Here is a 16,648-nt window from a genome sequence, read left to right as displayed (position 1 = left end):
CCTTTTGTTGGAAAGATGTTCATCATTCCTGCGTGTTTATGCCGCATGTCAACAGGCTTTTCTTGGCTACGGCTGCAAACTGTAAATTGCATGCGACAGCCAAACCTGCTGTCTGCCTCCATGCTCTTACAGCACAAAATGAACTAGTCTGGCAACGCAACTGTTAAAACATGTACAGTGAGCTAGCTGGTTGCACCTCCACCCCCGTAGCCTTAAGACACCACTCCCCTCCTCGTCTCACTCCGTCGTTCCTGTCAACACTCTCACGCACCACTGAGGACACTTTAACATTAGATTTACTTTCCACACTTCTTACAGCCATTTAGTCCACTGAGTGCGTTTGTTTCCTCGTGCGGGTTGGTTGGTCTGAGGTCTGGTGCTCACAGTTGGACCATGTCATGCTGGCTATAGCAGCATGTTGAAGGGAGCTCTTGTTTTGTACTATTTCTTTGCACTTGGTCAGCCACTCTGGGCTCAGGATGATGTCACAGCTGCTGCCATCACTCCTCAGGACTGCAGTCTGGACTGTATACGACAGGTAAACCGGCTTTCCAATCTACTGTGTATTTACACAAGCTCTGCTTTGGGTCTTTGTTTTGTGTTGACATATAAACAGGCTCGCCTTCTGTTGTAGCTACTTTAATATCCTTATTTCATTTTGTGGTTTCTAATCCAGGTGGATATTTTTATGTCAATCTACTAAAACATGACAGCTGACCTGAGGTACACCCTGGTTAGGTTTGCTTTGCTGTTAAACAGGCTGCCTCCCCTCCAGCTGCAACTCTTGGTGTTTTGGCTGCCGTGAACAGCAGAGGACCTGCTCTTCTGCTCAAACAACAAATGTTTGTGTTGAAGCTTAATCGGGAAAGTCTTAGAACATTTCTGAAACTGTACAGACATTAGGTTCATTTGTGGTCACACTGTCTGGTTTATATTATAACAGGCTCTTATCTTTTGTCAATACACATGACTTAACATAAAGGCTTGATCTCTATCATGTGTGTCCTGTGATGTCAACAACACGAGCCTCGGAGTGTTTTCTCCCTCTGACGCAGAGTTTTGGCAAGTTGGGATATAAAATATGTCCAGAAACCTAAAAAAAAACAAAAAAAAACGTCTTTAATCTGACAATGGGCAGATGCATGTTTTGAGATGTTCTTCAAACCTGCATTTATGTGAACTGCCAGAAAATTCAACCTGACTTATATAAGTAAAACTGACAGAGAGGGGAGAAAATACCTCTCATTGACTTGGTCATGACCTAAAGCAGTGGTTCCCAACCTGGGGGTCGGGGCCCCACGTGGGATTGCAAGTTCAATTTGAGGGGTCACGTGAACAGATTTGGAGAGCAGAACTAAAATATTTCTGCTGACACATTATTTTTCTGACTTTATTCTAAACAGTGTTTTTGCTCTTGAATCACTGGATGATTTTACGTCTTAAAGATTTCATAATCTGAGAAGGAAAAATGGCTCTTTGGTTGAACAGGGTATGTCACATGAGGGTAACTTTATCTAAGAGGTCCTAAGTGAAAAAGGTCAGAATCTACTGTCCTAGAAAAGAGAGAACTACATTTTTAATTAAAAATAAAATAAAATAAAAAAGAAACTAACATTTTTAATTAGAAGACTCAAGTTTTTCCAGCTAAAAACATTAAGTGTCAAATGTCATCTGCTTCTTAATATTGTCCTTCTTTTCTGAACGAATGAAGACACGTCTTTTCCACGGATATTTTGAAAACCTGAATATAATTATTAACATACATGTGCATTTGTCCCCCCAATAAAAACATGAAAGTAGCAGAACGCCTTTATTTTCACAAAATTAAAGACACTTAAACCCTTAATTGATGCATAAAAATTAATCAGAATGTAGGGAGTGTCTGATGCTCAAAATTTTCTCGCAGAGGACCCCCAAACCACCTGTTTCAAATGTGTCGTCCCCCCCAAGTGTTGACACGAAACCCATGCCCTAGACTATAAATACTGTATCTCCCAGCAGCTTCACAGCAGTCCAGTAAACTGTAATTTCCTTATATCTCCAATGAAAAAACCTCCACTGAAAACTCTTTAAACCAGACGAAATGCCTCTCTCCTGTATGTGTTCTAGCCTGGACCGGCCTGCGTCACTTCTGTGTGAAATGTCAGTAATACTGTACACATGGTCTCAAATTGGTAGCTCAAGGCAACGGGTTGCTGTCAGAAGTTTCAGCCTCTGTGCGAGAGTTGTTTACGTTCATAAAGAGTAAATGGACAAAGGAAGAATGCCAGGTTTTCAACATGAGCCGAGCTCTAGTCCCAGTGTGAGTTACACAACAAGTATCAAATTTCTTTCGTCTTGTGTGATCACAAAAAGTTTTATATTCAAAACCTTTTGCTGGTGTTGACTTAAGTGATCCTCTTTGTTTTGTATCATTTTCAGCTTTTCTAAAATGGAGGATCACACTTTTACCTTTATTGACAGTGTACGTATTGTGTGTCAGCCACGTGTCCTGTGTGTGTATTGGAAAGTCCACCCACATTGTGAAGGTGTCAATTGAGGATGTGTCATTTGTGGCATCCATGCTAAGAACACTGATTATGTTCTCAACCTGCGTGCAAGTAAATATCCATACTACAAAGACTTTTTGATGGCCATTACCCAACCTGACAGTTTAATTGTGTGAACCACCACACACACTCTTTCTTTCTCTTGCCTTTGTCATTATTTCTTCCTCTCTAATTTTCTCCACCTGTTTGTCTAGTTATGGTCTCTAAACCTGCAGAGCAGTCAGTAATATGAATGTGCGCTTCTGGTAAGACAGACACTAGCAGCATGTGATACAATAGCTACTGTGAATCATTACTATGGATTGTTATTCCCCATAATCGAACACCATTTTTTGGGTCTGTACTTGGCTCACTATTTAGGACATTTCTCCTGAGCCCCTGAACATCTGGCTTTTGTTTTTAATGGGAAAGTCTACAATCAGATTTCTTCCTCTCTAATTTTCTCCACCTGTTTGTCTAGTTATGGTCTCTAAACCTGCAGAGCAGTCAGTAATATGAATGTGCGCTTCTGGTAAGACAGACACTAGCAGCATGTGATACAATAGCTACTGTGAATCATTACTATGGATTGTTATTCCCCATAATCGAACACCATTTTTTGGGTCTGTACTTGGCTCACTATTTAGGACATTTCTCCTGAGCCCCTGAACATCTGGCTTTTGTTTTTAATGGGAAAGTCTACAATCAGCATTCATTCCCAGGACAAATGACCCTGCAGTAACCACGGGTGTTTATTGGCTTCAGTTCCATGGATGTATGAAGAAAATTAGATACAGGTTGGATGAAGGGTCCTATTCATTCTGAAAGGTGCTCAGTGGCGCAGGAAGCCAAAAAACTACCCAGACATTTCACATCATCAGGCCCATAGAGGAAGCGCACTGGAAACTCTGCTAGCCAAGCGGCTAACGTCCAGTTTAGCCTTCTGCTAACTTCATTCATTCATTCATCTTCTAACCGCTTCATCCTCTTGAGGGTCGCAGGGGGGCTGGAGCCTATCCCAGCTGACATCGGGCGAGAGGCAGGGTACACCCTGGACAGGTCGCCAGGCTATCGCAGGGCTGACACATAGAGACAGACCCTTCTGCTAACTTGAAAAGGGATAAAATTATTAAATCATGCGGCTCTTCTAAACTTTCAAAATGTTACCAGACTGAATGGATCAAATTCTGATAATCATAGTCATAATCAAAGTCATTTTGTGGGGGTTGTGATGCTCAAAAAAACATTAGTCACTGATGCACAGACCTGTCTTTCCCAATGTAAGTCAATGGGAAAAAGCATTTTTGGACCTAATGGCATCATGTGATGGAGCCAGAAGTTGCACGATTTGACCACTATTTCAAGTTGGCTTCAAAGTTCGGCACACATCCAATTTTCGCACCTTTTCTGGTGCAATGCAGTGGCACGCTGCTACAAAATACCATCCGTCTCCGTCGGGACTCGAGTCACATGACTTGACTCGAGTCAGACTCGAGTGGCAAATATGATGACTTGAGACTTGCTTGACTAACGTTGATAAAAGACTTGACTTGACTTTGACTTTGTATTCATGACTTGAGACAGATGACTCGAAAGGACTTAAACCCTTTTAGATTACCCTGAGCATATTGTTCACCTATTATATGTAGGTCTACCAGTCACCTATCATACATACATGTCCAAAAAATCCATGTCTTCTTACATCAAATTCATGATTCATGATCATGTTTTCTTCTTGTAAAAGCAAATATGACATGTTTGCCTAAGTTTGTACTGACCAATTTCATGACACCAACCCATCAATCAATCTGCACAGAACTAAGATTAGCGAAGCTAAGATAAGCCTACACAGCCCTCGTCTGAGATTTGGTAATCGTGGGGTTGTAGGTTTGTATCTGACAAGCATTTCAGCTGAAGCTTACTGGCCTTATCAGAGAATGTCAGGTTTCTGGCACAGTGATGTGGGGACAGAGCTTGTTCAACTCTGTAGCTAACATGGAACCAATTTAGGGAGGCGAGAATTGCAACACGATTTAACAATACTACAAACGACAGCCTGCAAATCCTCTGTAAATCATTTACATACAAATTTATTTAATGGTGTTATTCACAGTTTATTTCTAACACTTTTTATATTGCTTTTTATTTTGTTTATTTCTTGTCTCTGTTGCCAATTCCTTATTTCTCACTTGGTAAGCAGAGTGCGGTCTTTTACATTTCTTGCCTCTGACCCAATCCTCCTCTTGGCAGGTTAACACAGACCATGAGTAATCAAATGTGATTTTTAATTTAGGTCAACAACAATTGGCCTGTGTTGGCATGTAAAACTGTGTGCACATATCTGTTGTTGTGCTGTGTTTCCTCTACATTGTTTTGTGTTGTTCATTTTTCCAGTCTGTTCACCTGATTGCAAAATGGCACAATTTGCAAACAACATTCAATATGCACAGTTACAAATGCAGCTGAGAGTGTTGGATTCATTATTGCTTTCTCCTCTGCAGGGTGGACCTGGATGTGAATACTGCAGAATAACCAGAGCTGATGTCAAAAAGGCTCTGGGATTTAACTCCCTTCAAGCATTTGGAAGTAAGTCTGATTGTGAACCTACAATTAACTGCATTCTGCGTGACTATAAAGAATTACCCTGACAAACTTTGTTAAACATTGAATGCACTAACACAGTAATTGCGCAAACATGCACTGCTCAAAAAAAATTAAGGGAACACTTAATGGTCACAGTATAGCACCAAGTCAGTTCAACTTCAGGGATATCAATCTGTTCATTTAGGAAGAGATTGTAAATCAGTCTCACCTACTTAGGTGCAAAAAGAAGTGACAACAGGTGCAATGGAGAGGCAAAAGCAAGACAACATGGTGGCCACAGACAGTTGCTCTCTCCTTATCTTTCCTGACTGATTCTTCTCTAGTTTTGTCTTCTGCTAGTGTCCTTGTCACTACTGGTAGCATGAAGCGGTACCTGCAGCCCAATCAGGTTGCACAGGTAGTCCAGGATGGCACATCTATACATGCAGTCGCAAGAAGGTTTGCTTCAACAAATTATATAATGTACATCAGTAAAGACTTTACACTTGAATAATTCGTTCATCAAAATGTGATGTGTGATTTATGTGTTCCCCTAATCTTTTTGAGCAGTGTATTTTGGCAGCAGTGAGATATTGTACCCTTAAGGTCTATATCTAGCATGTCCTAAACCTAAAGGATATTCCTGGTAAACCCATGTAAAATATTTATCAAACTTGTTGCTGCTGGCAACAGTGCTAATATTTTATTTTGATGAAAAATTCAACAATGTTTGACCCAACTGGATTAATGTCAAAAAAAGGAAAATCCATCGCACTCTTATTTAAATGTATAGAAAGCCTTTATTCAAAAAATGGCTTCATTTAGAAAAAGTTAAAACACGATGAAAGTGGGTTACAGCCCATGCGTTTTGGCACAAAAGCCTTCCTCAGGGTGTGATTAATGTCAGTCTTGGGAAGGTTACTTTTGAAATGTAATAGCCTACAGATAAAGCTATGAGTTACCCTGTTAAAAATGTAATGAGTTATGTATTTCAAATATGCCATCAAAGGAAAGTAACTTATTGCATTTTATTGCTTTCTGTACAAATGGGCAATAGCTGATTGGCTTTATTAAAAAGACATAGGGTGGTGCACATTTAAACAAGAGAACCAGCCAAAAACAATGGCATGAATGGAGCCCGAATGGGCAGAGACACAACTGTAAGCCATCTGACTTGATGATATTGTATTCAAATTAGTTCTAATGGATTTGCTTATCCATGCTGTTCGCAAATATGCCAACAGATGGCATTCCTGCACACCAAAAAAAAAAAAAAAAGCAACTGAATTAATGTGAAATTCTACATATAGCCTAAACTTAAATTGGATTACAATTTTTTGTAAGTAAGGGGCTGTTCTTTATCAGAGAAGGGGGTGCCTGGGGTGTGACTTAGTTTTTGTTTGTTTGTTTGTTTTATTGTCTCTCCCTGAAGATACAAATATTTTTCCTTGAGCCTCCTTGAGTGACTGGTGGAAACTGCATGACTCTTCCTCAATCATAAACTAGTCATTAGATTTTTAAAACTTACCCGCTGCTGTTTGAAAGTTAATAGTTAAAAGTTGAAGACAAAATCAAGGAGTTGAAAAAAGCCTCAGCTTTTCACTCTTGTCGTGCATGCTGGTGAGCTACGGGGCACAGGCCCGGGGGCCAAGGTCTAAAGCCTGATTTATGGTCCTGCGTTAAATCAACGACGTCGCTACGTCATAGGGTACGTGGCTACGCAGAAGGCTCGCCATAGCCCCCAGCGTAGCCTGATGTGCACCTCCCCAAAAATGTAACTACACGTCGAGGTGACGCAGACCCAGCACAGACCGAGAGGGCTGTGATTGGTTTGCTTGGTAGCAACGCATTTCTGGTTCCGTATTTCCAGATTTCGCCATCCCCACCATCTCTAAACATCTTCTGTTGCAATGTAGATGTTGCAGTATTGAGGCCCATTTATGCTCAACGTTCAATACGGATACGGACGGAGCCGTCTGTCCATGCTCCGCGTTCATTTCTCTGTGACCGGAAAAGCCGGAAGCTAAACAAAGAATCAACTAGAGATGACGATAACCATTCAGGAAAGGAACGCAGCCTCCTACCGCTCTGGCTCTGTACGCCGCAGGACCATAAATCAGGCTTAAGGAGGGGCACCTGGCCCTGTGCCTGCAAAATGGCACTAAAATTAACACGGAAGAAGCTTCAAAATTACCACATGGAGATGCAAAGGAACTGCAAAGAGACACAAAATAACTACAAGAAGGTGCAAGACAACCACCAAGAGACATAAAATGACAAAAAAAGACACAATTATGAAAGAGACCTCTTAAAAATACACCTCTTAAACTACAAAGAGATGCAAAACCACAAAAAGAGGCATTTCGACTACAAAGAGATGCAAATCAACAACACAAGAAGAGGCTAAACAGCTATAAAAGCATGTGTCTTGCTCCAGTGTAGGAGAGGTAGGGGGCCTTTTGCATATCTTTGCCCAGGGGCCCACTGTTTGCTAATACACCCCTGCTAGTTAATGCACACAGTTTATTTTTTGGCCAAATTTTTAATCAGATATAAAGAGATTTTAACAAAATATCATGATTTAAAGCTCAGATTTTAGATTGTTTTTTTTCTGATGGAAGCATTTGTCACACAGAAAGTGTCCAAGGACCGTTGGAAATTTGAAAATCCAATGATAATTTCTGTTTTTACAATTTCTGGCCATGATAAATGGTAAAATTTAAAATTTTGGCGGCAGGTTTGGAAGGCATGTTGTCTTTTAAAATTGTTGGTAAAATAAATACACAATACAACCATGTGAATTTGTATGCCCCTCCCCTAAACCAAAATAGAAAATATAAGGCCTTCCCTAGTGTTTAAAAAAATATTTGACATGCGTCCCCATTTGTGCACCACCCCCTGCCCCCTCATAAATAACAAACACTCCCAAATTGTCATGGATTACATGCATTCATTTTCCATAACTGCTTATTCTGTTAGGGGTTGCAGGGGGGACTGGAGCCTATCCCAGATGACACTGGGTGAGAGGCAGGGTACACCCTGGACAGGTCACCAGACTATAGGGTTGACACAAAGACAGACAACCATTCACACTGACATTCACACCTACGTCCAATTTAGAGTCATGAACCTAACCTGCATGTCTTTGGAAAAAGTTGACACGGAGAGAACATGCAAGCTCCACACAGAAGGGCTCCCCCACCCTGGGTTTCGAATCCTCTTGCTGTGAGGTGACAATCCTAACCACTGTATCACTGTGCGGGCCATTACATTCATTCATTTTCTGTGACCGCTTATCCTGTTAGGGGTTACGGGGGAGCTGGAGCCTATTCCAGCTGACATTGGGCAGTAATTACCATATTTTGATATTTAATTACATTACAACTTTACATGTAACTAGTTACACCCTTCCTTATTTATAAAATAAATATTTATACATTAATCTTTATCCCTGCTTTATTTACAGTCTATGCTTACACCCCAGCACTTATTAACTTTAACTAACCACACAATTATTTTTAACCAAGCTAGCGCTGTAGTTCAGACGGATAGCAATGTCCGTTATTTGCTTGGTCAACTGCTTTAGTTCAGACTTTAATATCTCAACAACTATTAGATGAAATTCAGTTCACAATTATGTTCCAAAGGATAAACAGAACAACTGTGGCTTTATTGATCCTCAGACTTTTAATCTAGCTAATTATGCTACCTAGCCATGTTCAGGTCAAAATTTTTCCTTGTATAATACTTTGTTTTATGAACAAATAGGCCTACTGGCAAAACTATTGACATGCCCTACAACCTCAAACCTACTTTGTGTTGAAGCAAAATAGCAAATGTTAGTATGCTAACATACTAGGTAGATGTAATAGCCTATTTCCTGCTAAACATTAGCATTTTAGCATTGTGACTGTGGGCAGACTAGTCTTTCTTAAACATCCTTTGTTCTTTTACATTAAATATCCAGAAATGTATAGAGGGTTGCAGGGATGATATTTTTATGAAGGCCAACCCCAAAGTTAGCGTCACCCTGGTTCCCTTAATATAAAGCCTATGGTTGTTGGATTATGCAATCGCTTAAGTAAAAAGCTAATGTTAGGCTATAAACAAACTTGTCAAATGATTTAACATTGCAACAAGGCTGTAAAGCCATGCTTGGCGTGATGACACTGTGGTTTCATTTAGCTACTTGTTAGCAACAGCATTTCTGAAGGCATGTAAAAGCTTCAGAATTTACGAGTGGCGTATTTATGATGTTCTGAACAAAATATGAAAATCTTAAACCTGTGTTAACCGAATGACTCTGAGACGAGGGAACTGAAAGTGCAAAGGTGCTAACTCATTCCCCCATTTTAGGACTCAATCTGGCAACACTATGTTGATTCTGACTAGAGATCATAACGTGCTGAGAATATCTAAGACACTTTGACATTCTTTGTTTCTATTGTTATTTCTCCTCAGGTTGTATTCCCTGGCCATGTTTCAAGTTGCTTGGGGAGGAGGACCCTAAAATCTGTCAGCACTACGTCCAAGCACCAAATGATGTAAAGGTTGAGTTTGTCAATGAGCTAAACCCCAAATCTGACACCATTGTTGTCTCCTGGAAGCCAAGCTACTATGGTATGCTGAAATGGACTGACAAAGCCAATTTCTGTATGCAGTTGTTGTATGATCTTTACATTGGGTGGAGGTCACAAAGTGGTTTGGTTGGTTTTTGAGTCTCGAGGCAGTTTTGAAACTAATACAAGATGTCAGACAGACACAAGCTCCCCAAAGTAATTTCTCCTATCAGGGTTTGACATAAAAAAGATTTATTTCACTTGACACTTGACAGTGAATCATTACTGGAAGGTGAAAATGTTGTCAGGCATTATAAGAATGTATGAGAGATGCTTGTTTGATTATTCCGTGTATGACTGGGCCTTTGACAGGTGACAGCGTAACAGATGTTGGAGAACATGCAGCACACATTTGACTTTGAAGTATATCTGCAACTTGGATGTTGGATTGCCACTGAGTCTGTGACACTGACTTCACTCTGTCTGTTTTGTGTTTGCTGCAGGAATTGCCTTCCTGCGAGGCTTTCAGGTATCCCTGCAGGCTTTGGGAGGGTCAAGTGTTGCCTGTCAGCTCTTTCTCTTTCACCGTAACCTCTCCCTCCCAGCTTCACATGCTGAAATGGTAGGAGGGCCTTTGGCCTTTTTCAGTCAAGAATGTTGTTTTTGACAACCCAAAATTTATTTGTGTTACAAGTATTGAATTCTCACAGCTTTTGCTTAAAGGAACGCTCACAGCTAATTTCAAGTTTAAACAATGAAACAGCACTTTTCATATAAATGTGTTTCTATGTAGTTTTTATTTTTTTCAGTGAGTGAATCCTAAATCTCTCCTTCGTACAAAAGAAACAAAACATACTGGCACAAAGTGTCTTTTAGTACTCATAAATTATGACCTAGTGATTGTGAAATGAATTATGCTATATTTTAAGTGAGCTCACAGTGACATCATCCCCCAAAAAACAGAAAGTATGTCCTAAGAGGAAACAGCTGCACATTTTACGCTCAAGATCTTTCAAAAGCAATAAACCTCACAAGGCAAGCCTATTATTTATGTCGCCTTTTGTTATGCGAATGTCCTGGAGGACTGTACATACCATATCTTATATGAGAACATGCGCCACTGGATATGCTCTTAACTTTGGGAGCTGCATACTTTTGATCAGTGATCAGAATCCCACACTCTCCATAGTAGCAGCTGATAGTGATGACAATTTAAATGAATGTGTTTTATGTCTGACAGGTGTTTGTCCCAGCTTTGACGATGAGGGAAATATATTATTGCACAGTATTGTGTCAGTGCTAGGCAAAAACATTTCTGTTTCTGACATGTAACTACAGTACCAGTCAAAAGTTTGGACACACTTTCCCATTTACTTGAATGTGTGTGTCCAACAGTGAACAGTGTGTCCAAACTTTTGACTGGTACTGTATGTCTATGTACGTCCTTGAGGGGTCATCATAGAAGAGAAAGAAGGACGGAATAAAAGGTGTAATGAGATTTTAACCAACAAGCGACCTTTCAGAAATGCAGTACATTAACACCACGGTGTCTTCAAGATAGAGACACTATCTCATGAAAGTGACCTCCATGTTATAGTTAACTAAAAGGGCTTTTTATACAGCTTTACTACACAGTATTCATCTAATAAAAACTTACAAGGGACTTTACAACAGAAAAATAAAGTGTTGTCTAATGCACACCTGGAAGACAGATGCCTCACATTCCCACAAAGAAAAAGTTACATTCTTGCACAGCGCTAGCGCAGAGATGCAATATGTCAGTTGCAGGCATCAGTTGCACAATATGAAACCACATGAAACATGTTTATACTAGAGCTGCAGGATCATAACCAAGTCATCTTTATAACCCTAAATAAAAACAAATTCTACAAAAACAAGTGGGAATTCGCAATAGCGGCAACTGCTGTATGTGCACGCATGTATCCATGTGTTCATGCATTCACACAAACACATACCACCCATCTTGTCACTAGTCCATTGAAGTCTCCCTACAACAAGCGGTTCATGAGTTATGAAAGGGGTTATGGCAAAATGATATGTTTGTACGTGTGTGTGCACACACACACACACACACACACACACACACACACACACACACACACACACACACACACACACTTTTTTTGCCCCTTATATCATTTGGCTCATGACCAATTTTTCCACTAAATCTTGTGCAAGTCTTTGAATCCATTTGGGAGTTATGTAACGTTTAAAGATATCAGACAGGTGGAAATACTTTTTTGAAAAGTAGAAATTAAGAAAACAATACTCATGCTGAATATCTTAAAAACAGAAAGAAAATCATAAAGTTGAAAAAGGCGAAGATAACATGAAAGCTGTTTTCTTTAACCATTAATAAAGCCTATGTCAAAAACTCTTATCACACCTTATCAGTTAAAAGTGTGCAATGTGTTTAAAGAAAACCAAGGTCATGTTTGCCGCTGTATTCCGCAGGTGTACAAGTCAGATCCTTTCCCCGGCCTCCCCCTTGGGTCCCAGTATGCTGTAACTGTCATGGCTCTGCCAGTGCCTGAGGAGTGGGAGAGGTTCTACCGCAGCAAGATCTTCTCCACACGCTGTAAGACCTCTTTAAGCTCTACACCAGCCATTTCCAACATCCGGCCCACGGGCTAATCGTTGCCCATGGACCAAGTTTAAGTGCCCCACAGCTTGTTGTTCAAAATATACATTATGTGGCCCACTACACAATGTTGGTTTAATAAAGCAAGATCACTTTTATTTTTCCATTCAACTCATGATAGCAAGACTATCATACAGTTGTAGATATGCACCACGTAGGAACTGCGCAGGTGGAGCTGATGTAATTTCCTAAACAGATGATAAACCAGCAAACCTTACAGCAGATATTTCCTACTAGGTAGCAGACATGGCCACAGTGAAGAAGCGTAATGTCTACAGCGACAGCTGTCACTTTCAGGAGCGATGAAAAGTTGAATATTTTCTCACAAAGAGATGAAACAGTTGCGTCTGTCTCATTCGTATGGGATTCATTTTTTCTTATTCATAATAACCCATATGATGCAAGAAGCAGCTGTTCCCCAGGTATTTTCACATTATGTGATTGGGCCCCATTTAAAGTATTTTGGACACACCTGCTCTGAGCTAAATATAATCTTATAAGGTACACACACATACACACACACACACACACACACACACACACACACACACACAAACGCTTCAGGGTATCCTTTACAATTTAACTATGTTCTTCTTATTCGCAGTGCACATACCACAGTAATAGTTACATCTAATGCTCTGTCATCAGGAAGCTCGTCTGCCCTTTGAACATTGCTGTCTTCTTCATATATATAATAATGTATTCATTATGATTTTGCAGCATGTGCAGAGAAGAATGGTCTTGAGCAGTGCAAAAAAGGTGAGAGAAAATGTTCCTCAAAGCTACCAAACAAACTCCAGTCTGGTACAGTTACGCCACATTGTGATTACATGCTTCTTTTTATGATCAGCTTTACTTTATTTCATGGTCTGCTTGTAGACTGGTACCCCAAACATATTGAGGTCCAGCAGGAAGGGACTGCCATCACCGTGACATTTAACCTGGCTCCCCCAAACCTGGGCATCAGAAGCTACTTCTCACTGTGTTACGCGAACGGCAAGAAGAAATACACAGACATCACGCCTGTTAGTGGTTTCAACCTCTGCATCTTTATATTTTGTTTTCATTCAGTGCATTAACACCTTGCTTCTGTTATTTGTTCTGTAGAAACATTTGACAATCAAGTAAACTTAATAATTGTACTATTTCATTTCCTTAGAATTTCAGCAAAAACAAAACTCACCACAGCTACCAGCTGGATGATCTTCAAGAAGGAACCAATTACACATGCGAGGTAAAATAAAAAATGGATTATAATTAAGACATGAAACAGATTGCATAATATCTGAAAGTACTATAGTTTATAGCAAAAACAAAAAACTCTGGGGGCTTCGTGTTTAATAAGTAATATTAAAATACCAGCCTGGAAACTTTATGTTATATGGGACTCTATTAGTGTTCCTTCATTTACTTTGTCTTGAAATGAAATTGGATGCACTATCCCTTTAAGTAGCTATATGTTAAATTTTCCATCATGAGTAGGTGGAGACCAAAACAGAGCTAAAAGAAGAGAGAATATCGGACTTATGATCATCAGGTGGCCAGATACACAAGTCCAAATAAGTGCTTATGTTGCTCCCTTTCTACTGAATAAATAGGCAGCTGTTTGCTGACACGTTCACGACATCAACTTTATAAGGTGTTACTATGTCAATGTTCTGTTTACAGCTTGCTATGCTGCCCCCAAGTGGCCAAAAAATAACAATTACAATTTTCCAAGGTCAAGAATAACTTTCAGCATTTCTTGTGTCACAGATTGCAGCCAATGAAGTGGATGCAGTGAGGAAAACATTCAGTGTTCAGGTCATGCACATTCAAAATGGTAAGAGAAGCTGTTTTGCTGCTGCTGCTGCTGCTGCTGCTGACATACGATATATCATAGCAGATGTTATACTAACCTCATCTTACTTTTTGTGGTAGAGATTTGACAGACACAGTATTTTCTACATGTCTGAACAGCCCCATCAGTCTTTCATCCTTTAGAGAAAATGTGGAGAATATCTTTTGCATTTCTGTCCGGAGTTAGATGAGAGATTCACGATCATCAAAGACATGATCGATCTTCTTGGCTAACTCTCTGCAGTTATGCAAATAAGCTCATTTCCCAATTTGTAACTGAATTGTCATGTATAGTAACTACTCCCCACATCCTCAGGAGGTTCTTCAACACGCTCTGTCACCCCCTCATTGGCTCTGATGATTCCACTGTGCCTGGCTGTGGTAGCCATACTTGTAGTCTTACTGGCTGCTCTCATCAGGAGGAGGACCAGGCTACAGATAACGAATCTTGACATAAAACCAGGTGCGAAAACAAACCGAGCACTTTATGTAAAATCACAGTTTGAAGCTAATTTGATAATTCATAATTGTTATTTTTACACCATTTGACAAAGACCTCCCATCTGTCTTTGCTGTTACCAACATCGTGTGAAACATTAACAGATTATTTCTCTGTCATCTGTTCAGATCTTATCAAGCAGCATCAAGAGAGCGGGACTCAGGAGGAAGTGACATCACTGCAAAGAAACAGGCTGACCCCTCCTCGTCTTCTGATTTGCTACAGCAGCACTGATGGCCCCGCTCATGTCAAAGCTGTCATGCAGTTAGGGGCCTTCATACAACAGCACATGGCCACTCAGGTAGTGGAAGTGACATCCCATAGCTCTAATGCATTTTGCTACATGTTGTCTGTCTTAGTCAAATCAGAAGGGCAGAGACAAATTAAAAATACAAAAGGATAATCTTACAAAGATAATGAATATGTTGTCCATTTTTTTGTTTCGTCTTAAATGAGAGATAGGAGCAGGGCTAAATATGTTATTAGATCAGTTTGTTGTGACACTACTCTTTTTTTTCTCTCCAGGTGTGCCTGGACCTGTGGAACTCTCTGAGCGTGGCTGAGGAGGGCAGTATGGCCTGGCACTGCCGACAGATTAGGGAGAGCGACTTTATCTTGGTGATCTGTTCCCAAGGCCTCAACCACAGACCGCAGCCTCCACAGGATGGTGATGATGGCGAGGAAGCAGACAGAGAGCTTGTCTTTGGGTCCAACACCTTTAGCTCCAACGCAGCCGTCCAACTTATCGGAGAGGAGGTGGGCCGAGCCAAAACCAGGGGCCAGGACCTATCCAAATACATGGCAGCCATTTTTGAGTACTCTAAGGAAACGGACATCCCCACTGAGCTGAGGCTGGTATCTCACTACATGTTGCCAAGAGACTTACAGCTGCTCTTCTCTCACCTCCACGGAGTGGCTCTGCACAGGCCGGGCTGTTACCTGAAGGTAAACCATATCTCAGAGGAAGGCTTTACTGAGTTACCGGCCGGAGCAGCTCTGCAGTGGGCTATCTATGAGGCTCGGATGGCAATGACGGCAAAAAGGCATCACTATGCAGAGGCAGGGGACTAAGCAGTAAAAAAAAAGAATCCATACTCCCTGACTTAATTATAGTTCTCAACCCAGTGTAGGAGAAAGATAGGCCTGAAGAAAACTACCAGAAAACTGGCCAGACAAGAGAAGCTGTGAGCTCACAGCTGGAACATCTACATCCTTGCTGCCCTGACCTTAAGAAATTGACTAACCACCTATGCCTCAGTTGTGCTGCAGTGGCAGCCACCGTGCACTTTGACCTCTTAAATGTGTTACATGCCACGTATGTGTGTGTACAATAAGGATTTTTTTAAAAAAAAAAAAAAAAAAAAAAAGGAAAGAAGGAAGCTATCTTTGTCTTAGAAATGTATTTGGCAAATATATATTATTTGTTTTCTTGCAATGTCATGTCAAGTATATTTGTAATATAGGCCTGTACATAAATTAACTATTAATCTACACATTGTGTAAATGCATGTTTAAATTATTGTTCATAGTTTATTTATGCATGTGCATATCTCATATACATAAGAATGGATTGATAGGTCTTATCAATTTAATTTCGTGCTGATGCAAGGTTACACATGTGGATAAATGAGTCGTCTTGCATTTTGTATTTATTCTTGTGAAATATGGATTTTCTATTGTGCATCTAATCATCTGATTAAAATATAAGACTAAAACAAATGTTCTCTGGCTCATCAAATACATGTGATGTGTTCAGTGTTGGGGACGCTACTTTGGAAGCAGGGCTTTGCAAGCTGCTTCACACTGGAAGAAGTTGCACTACAGCAAAACTACCCTTGAGAGAAATGTAGTTTGGTTAACTATAGCTACTTAGAAAAAGTAGTTGAGATTACTTTGGAAAATTTGATCAAATTGACAACAAAATATAATAGAAAAAAAGTCACATGACAGCAAAAAGCCACAACTTATGCAACAACTT

At 40.3% G+C, this 16,648-nt stretch overlaps 1 protein-coding gene across 1 annotated transcript; it reads left to right on the top strand.

Moving 5' to 3' along the window:
- The first annotated feature begins 87 nt into the window (after window positions 1–87).
- Window positions 88–16,045, top strand: si:ch211-207e14.4 (interleukin-17 receptor D). Its single transcript, XM_049582151.1, has 12 exons — window positions 88–538; window positions 5,030–5,114; window positions 9,573–9,731; window positions 10,174–10,292; window positions 12,146–12,269; window positions 13,053–13,091; window positions 13,212–13,357; window positions 13,492–13,566; window positions 14,088–14,154; window positions 14,488–14,634; window positions 14,799–14,971; window positions 15,196–16,045. Exons 1-12 carry the CDS (start codon window positions 416–418, stop codon window positions 15,739–15,741), a joined length of 1,803 nt encoding a protein of 600 aa, XP_049438108.1. The 5' UTR covers window positions 88–415; the 3' UTR covers window positions 15,742–16,045.
- The last annotated feature ends 603 nt before the right edge of the window (window positions 16,046–16,648 follow it).

Source organism: Epinephelus fuscoguttatus, linkage group LG7 (assembly GCF_011397635.1).
Source record: "Epinephelus fuscoguttatus linkage group LG7, E.fuscoguttatus.final_Chr_v1".
NCBI classification, from domain to species: Eukaryota; Metazoa; Chordata; class Actinopteri; order Perciformes; family Serranidae; genus Epinephelus; species Epinephelus fuscoguttatus.
Note: the sequence above shows the minus strand (reverse complement) of the source record. Positions and strands in the feature narration are given on the sequence as shown.

Excerpts from the sequence above, each read along its gene's own strand:
- si:ch211-207e14.4 (XM_049582151.1), top strand. The coding sequence starts at position 416 with ATGTTGAAGGGAGCTCTTGTTTTGTACTATTTCTTTGCACTTGGTCAG. Across the intron at positions 13,567-14,087 it reads GAACCAATTACACATGCGAG|ATTGCAGCCAATGAAGTGGA; the intron begins GTAAAATAAAAA and ends CTTGTGTCACAG. Across the intron at positions 14,635-14,798 it reads GAATCTTGACATAAAACCAG|ATCTTATCAAGCAGCATCAA; the intron begins GTGCGAAAACAA and ends TCATCTGTTCAG.